A 17,230-nucleotide genomic window follows, 5' to 3' on the forward strand; every position below is an offset into this window, starting at 1 on the left:
CTGAGAATCCAAAACAGCAGCTACAGCTATCTAAAGGGAGGCTGGGCTCAGATAAATCAGGATTAGTGTTCTTTCAGAGAAAGACTCTGGTATTTGTAAATGATGTCTCCACGCCCATGGGTTTGACCTGGAATCGTTCTGCACTGTGGCCAGTTTTTCAGCTGAATAGCTCAGCAGGGTGTGGAATACAGATCTGTGACCTTCTGCCTGCAGCCTGTGTCTACCTCCAGCAGAAGAGGATACTCTGGCATTGGGAGTGAAAGCCTCATTGTCACCCAGCCAGCAGATACAAAGCTATTTCAAAGCAAAGAGGCAGTTCTACAGCTATACCCTGGACAATGAGCTACAACAGGAGTTTATTTTAGTGAAGAATCTTAGTGAAATTTAATGCAGTAAATTATTTTCTTTTTCTTCAGAGGAATTAACTCTATTGTAGCTGAAACCAGGACACAGATTATTCAAACATTTGAGACAGGAGGGTTTTTGGGAAATAATGAAATGTTTTCATTTGTAGCCAGAGCTGGACTTGACTAATTAGTCTGAGTGGAGGACACAGGGTCACTTGGAAAGCTGAATAAACAACAAGGAGATGAATCAGGCCTGCAGCAGGGCTGGCTACTTGGCTTACATGAGAAGCTTTGCTAGACAAAAGAGCTGTGAAGCTACTCTGAGGGAGGGAGCTGCAGCACTGCAGAGGCTCTGCAGGCATTTCAGAAGATTTCTGTTTGCTCTTTGAGGTCGACATGACCAGCAATAGCAGGGATGAGCCACATAAAGCTTTTTAGCTCAGAACCTGAACTCTATCACAGTACCTTTGTACATCCTAACTATAACTCTAACAGGCTTCTGTTTCATATAAACCTTCCCTAAGTATGTAAATACTTCTAGTTTTTGAAAGGGTTCGGGTTTTTTTCAGATTTTTTATTTTTTTCATGTAATATTGAATCTGTTTCTCTCTCCAAAACTCCCCATTTCAGGACCCTTCATGACAGTGGAGTCAAGCATGAAATTAGAGGTCCAACATGGGTAAACTTTTAGCATCAAATCTTCTGACCCCATTCAAGGCCAGAAGAATGGCCTTGAATGGTGCTCTTCAAATTTCAAATACCATCCTAATAAGATGAGATATATTCTACTTTATGGATGGAAGATATTTCAGCCTTCATTCTGTGCCAGAGGCAAGCACAAAACAGGCACCCTCTCTCTTATGGAGTGAGAAAAGGTGTCTGGATAGGCAAGTACTTCTATAGTTTTATTTTGTGTATCACCAGTACACCAGTTTAAGATCAACAGATGAAAAATAAATCAATGGGACACTCCAGGAGATTGATACTATTTATATGAATGTGGTCATTCTTGGCAATATCAGATACACTCACCTGGGGCAGCAAGGACAATGAAAGTAAAAGAACAAAGGCAAGAGTTGGCAAGTAGTTAAAAATATTTATCTTTTGGGAATTTATAAAGTCTTCTGCCCATTAAATCATTAGAAAAAAGGGATGAGTTTTTTCTTTCATTGCAGTAGAGCAGAGGATGAAATTAGCTTTGTCAGTTGGACAGAACAGCTTAAATTTCCTGCTATTGTGTGATCCTGCAGCTTTGCTTCTCATTAAAAAAAAACAGCTAAAGAAGTTCCAAAGGCTCTTAAAAACAGAATATTTGATCCACTAGTTTTGGGTGTTTTTTCTTTAAAAATAAAAAGAACTTTGCTTATTTTTTAATGCAAATATTTTCCTTTTAAATACATTGATATTAGTCACAATATCTGTGGCCATATGTTCATCTAGAACTGACTGGTTTCTGTTTCAAATGTATATTTTCTTAGTGTTTTTTTATCTTGTGAATTGTCAGCAAAAAAGCCCAAAGCACAACATAATATATTGTTACCTTTTGGTTACTTATTCCTCTCTGCAATTCAATTCTTCAATTCAGCTGGGATAAAAAGTCCTGACATAGTAATTTGGACAGATAAGTTTCAAATAAAGGTAATGTATCACTACACTCAACAGACAGCGTGTAAGCTCTCCAGGGGTCTAGAAAAGTAGCCCCTGGTTAAAAAGGGAAGCTCAGAAAAACTCCTGTGTCAACTGTTGCACTGCTATTAGCACCAAGCAGTAGAACATGCATGGTTCCATAATTGCCACTGTGCAGGTGTAGAGCAGCAACATTTAGATGTGAGCTGCCTTAGCTGTGGCTCTTGTACAAGAGGCTGCACCAGCAGCACAGTCCCAGCTGAGCTCAGACCAGTTCATTTTACATACCCAGCCTGAGGATGAGCTAAAAAAAGGAGTGTCTAAGAAAAAAGGGGGGTGGATGTTTGAGGAAACAAACATCTACCAAACAGCTTTGTCTCAGTGGCCTGAGAGCAGGTAGAGTCACAAGCTGGGAAAGTTATGGGATGTGATCTCTGGTTGTATTCATGGTGTCTACATGCACCCAACATTGAATGTCTTTCCTGTCCTGAGCTAGGTCCATACTTAGTTCACATTCCTTCTGCTTGTTCCTTTTTCAGTTATAAATCACCTCTGGGGCAATGCTTTTCTGAAATGGAGGCTGATTAGAGCTACTACATTTTCTTTGCCTCAAAAAAACCCCACAACAGGTTGGAAGAGCACACCCTAATGTTGAGAAACTAATTCTGTATTTATCACCTGTTCATGTTTTGAAACATCTGTAATTTTTTTTTTTTTACTTTGAATTTTGTTCTGAAGTGTTTAGTATTACTTGGATCAGAATTGAAGCTGAGATGGCTGAGCTGAGACTGTACAAATCATGATGGTCTGAGTTATTTAGTGCTTTTTAATTTGATATACCTGTGCTGGGATGGAAATTGTCTCCTCCCCTTCATGTGAATGTGTTCATATCTCCCTTGTTTGTAGTTGCTGCAGTTCTCACTCATTATCCTGCCTTTGTCTGTGTTGACTGTAATAAAATATTTATAGTATAGCAAAGTCTTTAGCATTGCATAGACAAACAGAAGCAAGACAGATTTCTCAAGAACTTAGATAAAATTTTTGTTAGTTTTTATTGCAAACAGGAAAAATTGAGATCTTACTAAAAATTAGTTTAAAATAAATAAATAAATAAATAAATTTAAATGGTTGTTAGTGCAATAAAAAGTCTATGGCTGTTGCCAGTGGAGGAATTCATCTTCTTATTTATTGACATGCAAGGTTTGAAATGCTTATAAACAGCATCATAATGTTGTTGTACTATTAACTGTCTTTATTAGTCTACAGAGAGATCAATCATAGTTTTTAAATCACTTAAAATATTTGTATCTGACAGCTTTATGATTGGAAATGTAGAATGTATGTGTAATACTAGGTCATAGGTTTTATATACCACACTGTACTGCAATTAATCAAGAAGAATCTGCAATGCCTTTGCAAATTTGAGTCTATCAGTGGAAGTATCAGTCTTAATTGTTTAATTAGAAGAGACACCCTTTCCTGGGTCCACTGCTGACTGAAATCAAACTGTATCAGTTGAATCCTGAAGTGCTAGGTCAGCAGGTGTTTGGTATCTGAAAAAAAAAGAATGCAAGTTCCTGCTAGTCACAGTGAGTTTTCTTGAATTTCTACAATATCTTGAAAGCAAAACTTGATCAGTCTTTTCTTTTTCTACTTTTCTTCCTAAATAAAGACAAGACTTTCTTTTTTTCCTTTCATTTTTTTTGCCTAGACATCTACTGTGGTTCAAACTACTGTCATGTAAAGCAGGTATGTTACAGCTGGTCAGTAAAACTGACCAACCATTACTGATTGTTTTTCAATTACAATATGATTCTCCATTTTTTATCACTTAAAAATCACTTAAAAGATAAGGATATAGCGTTCAAGGCTAAATCCAATCTGTTTTCCTGAAGAAGTAAGGAGATAATTTTCTCTCATCATCCATCTAAAAACATCATCCTTTTGCTACCTCCGCAGGTTCTACTTTGGATGTGTACTCCACTTTTTTCTTTGCTGTTTTGAGCATCTCTTCCTATAGCTAGCCATCTGCTTGACACTTACATGATTCTAATTTGTACACGGTACATTATGTCACCTCTAAAGGGAAATGAAGAGACAGATACTTTGCAAACCCATATTGTTTTCTTATATGAATCCTCTGCCTTCAGCTGACATTTTCTATAATTCCAGGAACATACTGCTGGTTAAAACCAAATTCAGTAAAGACTCAAACACAGATGTAATGAAAAGTGTTTATTTCTCACTTGGGGTAAAAAGGACTATCCTGAGTGTTATTGATAGATCAATGATACGAGAGTTGCACAGTTCTGTTCACAATTCATGGTTTGCAAACTTCATTATATACATATAAAAACAGGGGAACTGAAACAGATCAAAGGGTTTGAAGGAGTATGAATATGTAAAGAGCTTTCACATCTCTCCCACACTTCTGTGGTCATCTTGCTGTGTTTTATTGTCAGTTTTTTAGGATTACAATCTTGACGAGATGCACTTGAATCAAAGACTCATTTCACATTCTTAAAGTAAATAAAAAAGGCAAGTAACTCCCTGGTGTGCATGGCTGGACATGCAGCCTCAGGCCCCTTCTGCTGTCTCTGGCCCACTGCAGACTTCCATCTTACTGGGTGCCATGGATGGCAGCGGAGGTCAGACACAGGGGCTCAGAGAAATGGACAGAAGGCACAATTTTGATTGTTGAGGCCCACATATTGCAATTAACTAAGTTTTTCCTTCTGAAATTCTCTTGGAAACTCCATTTGACTCTTCAAAATGTTTTGGAACAAGAAAATCAGAACTCATGCAGATGGTAACTGAAAAGCAAGCATTTGCCTACATATTTTCCTAATTTTCTTCAGAACTATGTGGCAGCTTATGATTACCATCTAGCCTGGATAATGTTTACTATGAAAAAAATTTGATATACAATCAAAGAGGCAGGACTCAATGAAGTTATACACTGTTGGTAAAATACATACTGAATTCACCTGCATACAGCACTCACCTACTTTATCTAGCTGAAAAATTGTCCTGGGATTGCTACTCTGCCAAGTATATTCACAGGCTTTACTTCTGCTGTAACTGTGAACATGTGAGCAGGAAAACTGCATTTTCAGCATTTCCCTTGGTAATTTAAGCCATGCCATGCTTAAATTCAACTCTCCTCCAGAATCCAAGACAATGTTTTCTTACTCAGGGACAAAACTGATATCACACACACAAGAAGCCCAACTTGGAGCTTACAACATGATCCAGAAAGCATGCAAATTGCTAGGGCTGAATTAGTCCTTGCACAAGGAATAATATTCTAAATGTAACAATAACTTTGGATTCTTATGTCTGTCTGGATCTTAAATAAAATAACAAGGTTCTTCACGAATCTTATGTAACATCTGTGTGGTGCTCAAAATAAGCATCCAAATATCATCTGAACTACAACTCTGGCAGAATTTAGGCAGTATGGCTCTTGATCTAATGGTGTTCATACAGAACTATATAGATCAAAGAATAAAAAAAGAAATTTATATCAACTCAGATGCCCAGCAGCCAAAGAGTAGCCAGTCCTTGCAGATCCCTGGGGACTTTTGTGGCAACATTTGCAGCAGAAATACCTGCTTGATCTGTCATTGCTGTGGCTCCTGGCTTGAGATTTCCTCTGATTTCCACTTCAGTGGTGATATTACTATTTTAAAAGGAAAGAGACTCTCTTGTTGCACATATCAACAGGAATGTGGCACTTAAACTCATAAGTACACCTTTAAAAGAAAAAAATTAAAACAAAAAGTACAATTAATGAATGCTGCCTGGCTCTGCATGTCTCAGATGAAATATGTTCTGTTAAAAGGCCATTATGATAATTTGTTAATATACATTATATATTTATTATATACATCATAGGTATTAATATACATAATAGATGTGTACATATGTATGCACATATACAAAAGCTTTGGTGTTATTAAATGTTGTATACTGGAAGTATTTTTTGTTTTGGCTATGGTACAGCTGTGATGCTGAGCCACAGTTAAGTCTGACTCATGAACCATCTTGAGGAGATAACAGGAGGCACCAAACCCTGCACTGTTAGATTTAAAAGAGATTACTCACAATCTTCAAATTAAGTATATGTTCAGAGGTTTTGGTGATTTTTTTTTTTTAAATCATAATCTTAAAAAATATTTGACTCCTGAAAATTTGGACCTGCAATGCCTAGGTTTGTGGAAATCGCTCTAGAAACTTGGTCCTTCATGAAGTTCATAATGAAATGTTAATCCCTTTGCTGCCAATCCTATTCCAACACCCAGAAGATAATGAGTCTGGTTTTGGCTGCCGGGGCTGTGCAGAGGACCTTGGGAGCCACAGAGGGTTGGCAGATCTGTGTAGCTCTCTGTGAGAGCTTGTGCTGGTCACCCTGTGCTCACTCTCAGGCACTGTTCCAGGACAGATGCTCTAATCCTCTGTGCAAATAGCAGATAGTAGCAGCCAAGTCACACCTGCACCTCAGACTGTCCTGCAAAAAACACCGGGAGACAGCTTTGCTTTTTGTGAGGTGTAAATTTCTGTTGGTTTGTGCTGGTTGTAATGTACACAGAGCACACAGGGGAACTCAGGCAGCCAAACAGCTGCAGGGAGCTGGGCACCAGCCTGCTCAACCTTGTACAAACTGGCGTCTTTCTCCATACCAGGTCCCTCTGGGCCAAGGCAGGAGGTGAATGCCCAGCTCCACAGTTGCAGAAAACGTGGTCTGCAACGCAGAACTGCAGGCACCAAGGAAGAAGTGAAACTGAGCAAGTTGAAGGTTGGGCAACCATTGAATATGCTCTCTGGCATCCCTTTTCAAATTAAAATACAAGATCTTTTTTGAGTCTTCAGTATACAAAAAGACAAAGAATTACCCCAAACTGGTTATTTTCTGCATTAATTTATGGATTGCCTTACAACAGCAGTTCTTTATTAGTCAAAAAATTGCAAAAGAGAAAAAAATTTCCCTTACAAAATGTTTTAAAATATGAAGGACGGAGATGTAGATAAACCAGCCTGTTTCTGATTTTTCTGTCTGCAGGTTTCTATCATTAAGTGCTATTACATTTCTGCTAGCTGCATTGAAGACACCTTTTATTGAAGTTTTGTCCTTTATATACTTTCTTACATGGTGTCCTTAAGTCACCTCCTAAATCTGAGTTATTAAAGGCATTGCATTTCTTGAGTTTTTCACTGGATGGCATATTTTCCAGTTCTCTAATGGTTCTTTCAGTTCTTTGCTATCCTACTCCAAGATTTTTTAAACATTCTGCTTGAATTCAGAGCTTTAAGGTGTAGCCAAAATAGAGTATGTTTTCTTTAATGTTGTGGATAAAGAATTTAAAGCACTACGGAGTCAAAAATTTATCCTTGCAGAGTTTGTCTTGAAACACACTGACTCAATAAGTATTCTTTGCTCACATACAGCTGAGACTTATCTGTTTTGCAATCTCTTTCATATGTGCAAAGCTGTTGCTGCAACATTATAGCTCCCTAATCAAAATATTGTGTTATGTCAGTGCCTAAGAAATGTCCAAGTGTATAATGTTTACACTCAACCCCATACTGATCCTTTCATACCCCATTAAAAAGAAAGAAAAAGGGCATATTTTGACAAAATCTGTTTCCCTAAGCAGTCCTGTGTTCTATTACCAATTTAGTGAGTAATGCACTGAATGACAGTATTATGGAAAAATTTAGGTAGGAAGTGACCCAAAAAATGCCCAAGGATGGTGTCCAGCATCTCTAAGTTATAGCCTCATATGATGAATTTTCTGTTTTACCTGAAGTCAAGAAACTTTACCTTAGGAACTCTCCAAAATATGATTTTTTTAGTACAATCACTGGTGGTGGTGGTGGTGGTGGCGGCATTTGCCAATATTTTGGCTCTGCACCAATCACTGTGTTTTAAAAGACTGAAGAGGAAGACAACTTTGAAAAAGCAGTTGTAGTGAAAGGATGAATGATTAAAGGCTTCTTGAAAATACTACTAGATAGTAGTAGATATAGTAATGTAGGTATAGAATAGCTTAATTATATGTGTACCTGGTAATGGTGGGGGAAAAAAATCAACTCTCTCTGCCCCTAAATATCTGGAAAATCCATTCAAACGTAAGATGATATTTCACAGGAAAATGCATAAAAGCAAAACTGCAGTAAAAAAAAAAAGGTATGAGATGATAGAGAAGATCTGTAGTAATCTTGATATGGTTTGTAGCTAAGTTTAACCTGTTTAGGTAGTGAAAGGAGACTTCTAATTCTGCCACTGAAAGTTTTCCAATCCAAAGGAAAACTTTCACTCACAATCAGATAAATAAAATATTTTTCTTCAAAAGATGGAAAAATCAATCATCTACTTTGATATCTACAATAAGTACAATTAGGAATGCTAGTTGGAAGCAAAAAAAAAAAAAGAGAATTGAAAGAACTAGAAGAGAGATGAAATACCATAGTATAAAATCACAGAATTACTGAATCATCAAGGTTGGAAGAGACCCTCAAGATCATGTATTAGAGAGGATTAATCTACTGGCAAACCGGTGCAGCTGCATATATAAATTGAACACAAAGGTGACCATCAGCCATCAGTGATGCTGTGGCCACTGAAAATGATAATGAAATCCTCACCACATCAGGAGAAGTGGAGAGGGCTTGCAAGGTGTATTGTGTTTAGTTTTACCACACACCCTCTCAGGAGCCACATACACAGCAAGAACTTGCTGAGTAAAACAAGAGTGAAAGCTGAAAAAGAAAATTATTGTTATCCCTAAATGCCCTAGGCAAGCCTTGGAGAACAAAAGGAGTTCTTTAGGTTTAAAGACAATGTTGATATTAGGAAACAAATACAAAATTGTCATAAATACTTTCAGACTGGAAATTAGTAGGAAGTGTCTAACTACCATGAAGGTCTGTCACAGTCCTCTAACAGCAGGAGGAAAATCAATTCACTGCTGTTTTACTTAAAGCACCTGCTTATAATGTAAAACCTACTTTCTGAAATGTGGTTTTTGTATTAAGTGATTGCCTGTGATAACTTAGAAGCAGCCTACATCACTTCTTCCAGACAGAGAGTAATCCTTCCAGGCACTAAGAGAAGACAGGAAAGGAACAAATAGACTCAAAGTCTCAAGTATCTAGTTAGCAATCTTCATGAAGCTTAAGAATTGCCTGATTTTTTTTTTTTTTCCAGATTTTTGATTCTTTGCATATCAAAGCATGGCTTGGTAGAAGCCCCAGCTTTTTCTTACTTAACATCTTCCAGTCTTTCTCTACCCATTGTATCAAATGCTGACAGACTGAACAAAGGCTCTCTCAAATCCAAAAGAAGTCACACGATGGGAGTGGAGGACAGAAGCTCATCATTTGAGAAAGGACAAGCAGCAATGAGACTGGGACTTTGAAATGTGGGGATTACACAGTACTTCTGGTGTGGTATAAGTAAATACCAAAGTCAAATAAAGTCAAATAATAGTCCCCTATCTTCTATGCTGTCTCTTATGAAACAAAGAGATGCTTTGTGCTGACTTGCTGCCATCATCCTTTCCTCCAATCTCCCACTGGGATACCTTCCATGTGCTCACCCTGCCAAGAGCAGCAGGCTGCACCACCTGTGGGAAGAGCTCTAGTGAAGGGCTCTCTTATGTAGAAACTGGAGCTAAAGCCACCAGAGCTACTCTGGGCTCTCTCATGATCTTGTCACTACAACATTTTCTCCTGACTTTTGTCTTCCTCTGGCAACTCAGCTGATGCCTCAAGCCACAGCACAGGGAAATGGAAGTATGGTTTCTGTATTTTCAGACAGCAAAGCATTAACTAGGACTGTGACTGAGGCCTCATCCTATGCTACATTACAAGGATGAAACATAATGGGACAACTGTTCTGCACTTGGCCCTGGTGGATTTGCTATAATGAGTATCGGTGTTCAGCTGAAGTTTTATTTTTTTCCCTTTTCTCTGGCTACAGGAAAGGTTCAGGAGCCAGTGCTCAGAATTGAAGATAAGGTGCATCCAATCACTTTCAGTTTTAGATTTGCTTGTTATCTGTATGCTTCCTTTTAGAGATTAGATTTTGTACACCCACATCCCAGGCATCACTTCCAAAACTTACATAAAGTAGCTCTGCTGATTGCCAGAGTTACTCATTACTCCAGCAACTCTGAGGGGTAAAAGTCTCCTCTGTCATACTCCTCTGACACCTGATGTACCGCAATTGGCATGGCTTGGCGATTTATGTCTTTCCTGTTGGACAGTGACAGTGAGTCCGGCTCATCTCTGCCTTTTAAACGGCTTTCACTGGGTTTTGTTTGTCTGTTTGTCTGCCAGGAAACAGAAATCACAATTGCTTGGGAACGCAGCAATTTTAGTTTTTCTTCTCCATACATAATACCTTATGTGTTGATATAAACCCCACACTTAGTTTTTCCACCTGGACTACTGACCGCGCCGCTGCTGTGTCAGCTAAGCAACGACGGTCCCTGCCACTTAGCCAACTTATTTCACTCTTCCCTCAGCGTTTTCCCCGACGGAGACTCCCACCGGTTCGCCGCGGTGGCAGACACCGCATGAATCACCAGGGACTGTTTGCCTTGGCCCACGGATCCTGCCCGCGGGGAATGGGATTTCCATAAGGTTTCCCTTGGTCGGCTTCCCTGGAAGGCTGCGGCCCGGGGAGCACGGCGCTGGCGGGGAAGGATGCGCTGAGCCGTCAGACAGAAACCACACCGCTTTTCTCTAGCAGGATCCCACAGCCCCCTCCGGAGAGCGCGCTCGGCCGGAGCAGGCGCTACTTGCTCCTGGGGCTGCGGGAGCTCCCTTCGCCGCCCGCCACAGCGAAGGCAGGAGCCAGCAGCGGGGCCGAGGTGCGCGGGGCGGCGGGGCCACCGCGGCCGGGAGCCCAGGGGGGCCGGCAGCCCCTGTCCCTGACGGGGCTGGTGGGAGGGAGCTGGTCCTGCGTCCTGGTCCCTCAGGACCAAGGGGGAACGCCTGGGGCCGACAGCCCGTGTCCCGCAAGAGCCGTCGATTCCCTCTCTTTCCTCCCGGCAGGCGTGAGAGAGCGCAGAACTATCCGGGTCCCATACACGAGGCAGGCGGGAGGCAGCGGGAGAACAGCCCGCGGAGAACGGAGGGACCGCGTCCCTCACACGGGACGGGCGGGAAGGAGTGGGACGGCAGGTCGTGCCCCTTAGGGGGGTAGGAGTGAAGAACCGCGTCCCTGACGGCAGAGGCAGCTGAGGAAAAAGGAACGCGGCTCTGCGCGGCTCCTTCCGCGGCCTCCCGGCGCCGCGCCAGCTCTGGAGGTCTGGGCAGGGCAGCCGGTGTCTCCATAGAGCGACTCCCCGCTTTCCCTCCCCTCAGTGCGGAGCTGGGCTCCTGCCGCCGGGGACGGGGCTGGCGGGAGGCGGCTGCTCCCGGGGGGCGGGCGGGGGAGCGCCGTCCGGGGCCGCGCCGAGGGGAGGAGGCTCCGCGCTCACTCCCGGCCGCCGCCGCTGCCGCGCCGAGCGGAGTGGCCCCGCCAGCCCCTCAGGTAAGCCCGGCTCTGCTGCCTGCCCTGCCCCGCCTCGTCTCGCCTCTACCGCCCGCCAGGCGGGTCCGCGGCGCTCCGCCCGGGGACACCGCACCCCGTCGCGTCCCGCGCCGCCCGGCGGGGCTTGGCATCTCTGCCATCCCGAGTCTCTGCACTGCCGGCGGCCACCCCCTCCCCTGGGCCCCGGCTCGGCGGAGGAACGGCCCTGCCCCGGGGGCCCTCCGGGTGGGGGGCGGCCGGGAAGGCCCCGCGGGCGGCGGGGGCCCGGCGGGGAGCGGGAGGCCGAGGCGAGGGGCCGCGGCGGCGTCTGGGGCTCGGTTGGATGTTCGCTTGCTGGGTCCCGCTGGAGCGGTTTACTGCTCGTGGTGCAGCCCGACGGAGAAGGGTTTCCCTTTCCTTTGCACTGCGTGGGTCTGAGCAAACTCTTCATTTATCCTCCTCGCCGTACATGCCGCAATAACTCATTTAACAGTATCTGCTGTAAGGAAACACCCCCGGTGTATTGTAAGATCAGTGTAGCATCGGAACTGAACTTTGCTTAGAAACGTGTTTGAGAGTAGCCTGCAGGTGTCTTTCCCGTCTTGCAGCAGCGCGGCCGGGAGTGGCTTCTCCCGTTGCCAGGGAACAGCCCACAGGTAGCTCTGCGTTGCAGGGGTCACCTGGGTCGTGCAGGGCTTCCTGAGAGCCCTGCGTTTGCTGGAGGTGGAAGGAGTGAGGGATGGTTTGCTGAATGTAATATACTTACCCTGGAAACTCTACTGAGATGGTGCTCATTAATCTGGCAAAAATTATCATGGCATCTTTAATGACCATGTCTTCCTGCTTCAGAAGATAGTCCTTTCTGTGTCAAACTGGCCTCTATAATTTCTATAGTTGACTGAGAGAGAAGAATGCAACCTGCTGATTTATGTAATAGTTCCTAAATGCTTGGGTTTGCTTGTGGGACCATTGTTCTAAAGGTGAGTGATCCTGACTGAGGTCTGAAAAGATGACATGTTACATGTTATAGCTGCACTTCTGTCAAACAGCGGACTAGTTCAGAAGAAATCATCGAACTGTATCCCATAAAAATTTTTCCTTAAATCAAGAGCTAAATAAAATACTCATATGGCTTTTCCATTAAATCCTGCAAAATCTACAAAATAGTTTTGGAGTATTAGACTTTTCATGTAGATGTCTCAGCTTTAAGCCCAAGATTTTCTAAACTTTTCCTCATGTAATGTGTATCACTGTGATATTCATCAGATTAAATTTGATTTGTTTTATATCTTCAGAAAATGCAGCACTCAGTTACACAAAGCTGCAGTTAAGACCCTTAATCCTGCACTCAATATTCACACCTAATTACATTATGTGAGTCTCTCCATTGACTTCACTGGGATTTCTCATGAACAAGGGCATGCACATTCTACTGTTTATGAGCTGGGGCTCAGGGACACAGCTGTGGTGGTAAAAGATGTTTTAGTCAGTCCAGGCAAACTATGGAAAGGCTAATCAGATCTAAATACTCTCTCATGACTTATAAACCATCTCCATAGGAAAGTAAAACAGTAAGCACTATTTAATTGTATTGTGGGTATCATTAACAAGCTCTTTTTATACAGTACACTCATTGTTAGTGTTTTCGTTATGAGCAAAGAGTACTTGGAATGGAGTGGGTTTAATCCCAAATTATTGGTTTATGGTGGTGCTGGTGCTGGGGTCAGTGTGACTTTGCAAATAAATTTCAGAACAGTTGAATCCTTTTTTTCCCCTGTAAAATAAACATTCCCCCAAACCTTTCTGTTTGCAGTTAAGACTGTTGTGGCTTGTGACTACTTCAGAGACAGAACTGAGCAGCTTACATGTGTATAATATGTCATGTAATACATGCTTTCATTTAAATACCTACTGTGCATGGTAAAAGTGTATTTTCTCAGTTTTCCCATGCTATTTTTCTGGGCATGTTGTGGAAACTGTGATGTCTAGATGAGATTCAGTACCAGAAAGTGCAAATGAGTCTTTCTCAAAAGAACAAGATAATGAAAAGGTCTATTGTCCAAGTGGCAACTGAAGAAAATCATGGCATGGAGATTGATGCTGTCATAAAGTAAGAATTCCCACTGGTAGCGCTTGCTATCTGACCACTGGAAACTATGCAGAGTAAACCATACTATGGGTGTACTGTTCTATAGCACCACCATTAACTTTTACATGAGAAGTTACTGAAATGGTCCTCAACTTCACCTCCAAGCACGGGTTGGACCTGATGGCTTACAGAGGTCCTTTCTGACCTAAATCTTTTATCTATATTATTTAGAGTTTATTAATTTTACAACAGTGATATCAGGAAGTCTGTATGTCATTCAGACTGATGACTTTAAATCAAGCAATAGATCCCTTAGTCTTGTTCATTTCATTAGAGCTGTAGAAAATTAAATTATATATGTAGTACATACACTCTAAGCCCATTAAATAACAAAGTCTGTTGTGTAGAAGTCCCACTATGATATTTACATCGGACAGTAAAATTGAATGCTGATCTCTGCTCTTTCTGATATGCTGTATATTTTGGTGTCTGACCTCATCAATTCCTGTGTGTGCTTATCTTGCCTTTGTGCTTGGATTGGCAAGTTGTCCTTTCCCCATTCCCCAGCACTCTTTGGATAGTTTCCAGAATGTGGTTGCCCTCCTGTAGCACCTTTGGTTATCCTCTGCACATGGGTATCATATACAGGGTTGGGCTTCTGGGCATATTTGGCTGATTACCAAATGTCATTCACCTCCCCTTCTAGGAACTGCTCTGTAATGCATTTTGGGTCTTCCCTGTACTCTTTCAAAATCGAAGTTAATTTACTCTACTGTCACATTTGATTTTATTAGTCCAAGTTACAACTGCGCTGTGGGACTTTTTAGCAGCAGCTGGAATAAATAGCTGCTGGTGGAGATTCAGCTGCAGCCCAATTCCTATGCAAGGCAGGGACATCTCTCAGTACAGAAAGCACTGGAATATCCTTTTAGTTGCCAAGGTAGGGATATGTGCTGGATGAGGAGGACTGTATAGAAGCATAGGAGACAAAGGTGGAAGACTTTGTGAGTCTGTGGTTGTCACCCTGGCCCCACCACTATGCAGACGTGTCTGGAACAGCCATTGCTGTGACAGGCTAGGATTGTGTCCCGCTGCAGACACAAAACAACCTGTGGCCGTGAAGCTTCCTGGACCCATGCAAAGAATTTGTCCCAGTCTTCTCACACTGGAGTCCACAACTTCTGGTCCTAAATCTGCTGCAGATTCAGGTCACTCATACTGTCTGGACCCTCATTATTTCAGATTGATTCAAGACTGGTGTAACCAAGTCAAGAGTTCCTTTTGTTATTGTGGTGGCTTGCTGCGCTACTGTGAAAGCTGTTTGTAATTGGGTTGGCTGTCTCAGAATACACCAGAATTACTAATTGACTTTCAGATAATGAGTTTCTCAGATTTAACTCATACTACTGACAGCACGAATGGCCCAAGATAACCTCTTAAAAGGAGCTAAAAAATGTTTGAACAAGTGAGTACTGCTCTGATGCTTGGCAGGACATGGTGCAGTTGTGGGTTCATGGACATCCAGGTTCGTGGGCACCTAGTGCCTGGTATCAGGGTTGAGCAGCATGTGAGGAGTTTACAAACTTAAAACGCCTGCAACTTCATTTCTTCTTGGTGATTTAACTCTATTGGTGAAATGCAGTTGATGGTCATGATTTAGAATAGGTGTCTACCTGTCCTCCGCTGCTAAGCCTAGTGAAGCCTTCCTTATGCATCAAGGAGTTACTGCATAAAATCCAGTTCATCACTTGGTGAAACAGGGTGACAGTAGAGTGCTCCTTTGCAAAGATGAAGGCAAGATGGTGCTTCTTGCTGATGTGCTAAATATCACCCTCCCAGTTGTGGCCACCTGCTCCCACACGATACCTGCATGGCTAGGGACATGATATATATATATACACATATGTGTGATTTATAATGATGTTGGACTCTCTGGGCCTCTATAGCCCAGTTCTTTTTTAGAACTGGAGAATGTCTGTGTCAGCAAATGGTCCAGAAAGACAGGAGGAAATTACTAATACTCTGTGTCCTGATGCCCATGCTACACAGTGATTTTAATGAACTAGTAATGTAATTTTAGTGAACTAGTAATGTATGTGCTGGCTTGTGGATAATGAAGTACTTTGAAATATATTGTAACTGATAGTTAAAAGGGCTTTACAGTGCCTGTAGCCCCTTTTTTTTTTTTTAAAAAAATTTTCTGAGATGGTGGGATTGAGAAAGAGGTATTTTGTGGCTTTCATGTAATAAGACCTCATTTATTTTTCCAAGTAATTCACCATGTTTGCTAAATTGGGGAAACAGGCTGATTTTATTAACTCACGTAGATTGCTTGCAGTTAACTTACCTTCAGTGGAAGTTTTTGATTTGATCACAGTTTCCTGTTATCTTAAAAATGGCGAGACAATAAGGAATGCTGAAAGAACTTCAGAATGGTTCTCTTCTATGAACTTATGTTCTTTATAACTTAAAAACACTGAGGTTAGGTCTGTTGGAAACTTAATGAGAGTAAATGGCTGTCTGTTTTAACTAGGAAACAAGGAAAGCCAAAGGCAACCTCTGTAGTGCTAATAACCATTGCCTCTGGTGCTTTTTTGTCTTCTCTTTCCTTCCCATGTATGATGAGAAATTATACAGGGTTCAAGAGAGAGGATACTGTTTGCAGGTGTTGATGTTTCATGTAACTATTGAGAGTTTCCCCTTCTGTGTATTGTGCCAGTTTTGTTGGTAGCTGGAGAAGGTAGAGAGGCAGGGATTTGTGGAGTTTATGTTTCTGATTTAGCCTTGGAAGGAAACTTTTACTACAAGACAAGGAGGGAGACCATACAAAGGAGCAGAAGGTATGAGCTGAAACATATTACTTGTTTTCCAATTTGTTTTTCAGCATGATCCGCTCATCAAAGACAGGTACATTTTAAGGTGCTTGAGTGAAAAAAAGGTGATCTTACAGGTCAGTGGAGGGGTTTTCTGCTTCTCTGTAAAAGAAATTTTCATGAAGTGTGGTGAGAGGTGGAAGGACACCGACTTTGGCATAAGCCACAGAGCATCTCTTTTCCCCTGATATTATTTAAGAGTTATCATAGTGAAGAGGACAAATATTAATAACTTGCAACAGGCAGCAGAGAAGGTCACTGATTTATTACCACTGACACTGAATATTCAGTAATGTCTCTACCCATAACAGCCATCAATCCCTTACAAGGAGACTTCCATGGACAAATATTTGAAAGCATAGAAACAGGCTTGTATTGTTTCACTGCTGTCCAACAAAGGAAATAGGTATTTTAAAAATGAAATCTCAATTTTATTTTTTTTGTATTCCTACACTGTGGTTCGTGAAAGTCCATAACAGTGCATCAGAAAAATTACTTTGATGCATGGGTATATGGCTAAGCTAGCACAGGTAAAATTGATAAGAACACACCATGGCAATATTCAGCTTTTGACTAGCAGCCAGTTAGGGAATGAGGGAAGAACAGAGAGCCTGTCTGTTTATTTGCCATCTTCTGGGGAAATCTCCTTTTTTACCAAACTTCTTCTAGACAGCTGCAGATATGGCCAGCAGCCCTCACCAGATTGTACCTCTGTGAGCAGCAGTTGTCTCTTCTCTGTTAGCAGCTTCTTCTCATGTCCTGTGTTGTGCTG

General features: G+C 41.9%; 2 protein-coding genes across 6 annotated transcripts in view; one reads left to right on the plus strand and one right to left on the minus strand.

The window, feature by feature from the left end:
• The first annotated feature begins 10,715 nt into the window (after positions 1 to 10,715).
• The window catches only part of MATN2 (matrilin 2), a 70,263-nt gene continuing 63,748 nt past the window's right edge, over positions 10,716 to 17,230 (plus strand). For 3 of the 5 annotated variants that reach the window (XM_018912315.3, XM_050970893.1, XM_050970892.1), the window contains exon 1: positions 10,716 to 10,852. The gene's annotated coding sequence lies outside the window, so the exon portion shown is untranslated. Of the gene's footprint in view, positions 10,853 to 11,443; positions 11,518 to 17,230 lie in introns of those variants that run through there. The other 2 variants (XM_050970891.1, XM_030227122.2) reach the window with 2 other exon arrangements.
• On the minus strand, positions 11,345 to 11,947 carry LOC115484088 (proline-rich proteoglycan 2-like). The gene has a single exon (XM_030227827.2). The coding sequence runs from the start codon at positions 11,945 to 11,947 to the stop codon at positions 11,345 to 11,347; it is 603 nt and encodes a 200-aa protein (XP_030083687.2).

This window comes from Serinus canaria, chromosome 2 (assembly GCF_022539315.1).
Source record: "Serinus canaria isolate serCan28SL12 chromosome 2, serCan2020, whole genome shotgun sequence".
NCBI lineage: Eukaryota > Metazoa > Chordata > Aves > Passeriformes > Fringillidae > Serinus > Serinus canaria.

What these genes read in the sequence shown, in the direction of transcription:
- LOC115484088 (XM_030227827.2), bottom strand. Translation starts at nt 11,947, where the DNA reads ATGAAGAGTTTGCTCAGACCCACGCAGTGCAAAGGAAAGGGAAACCCT.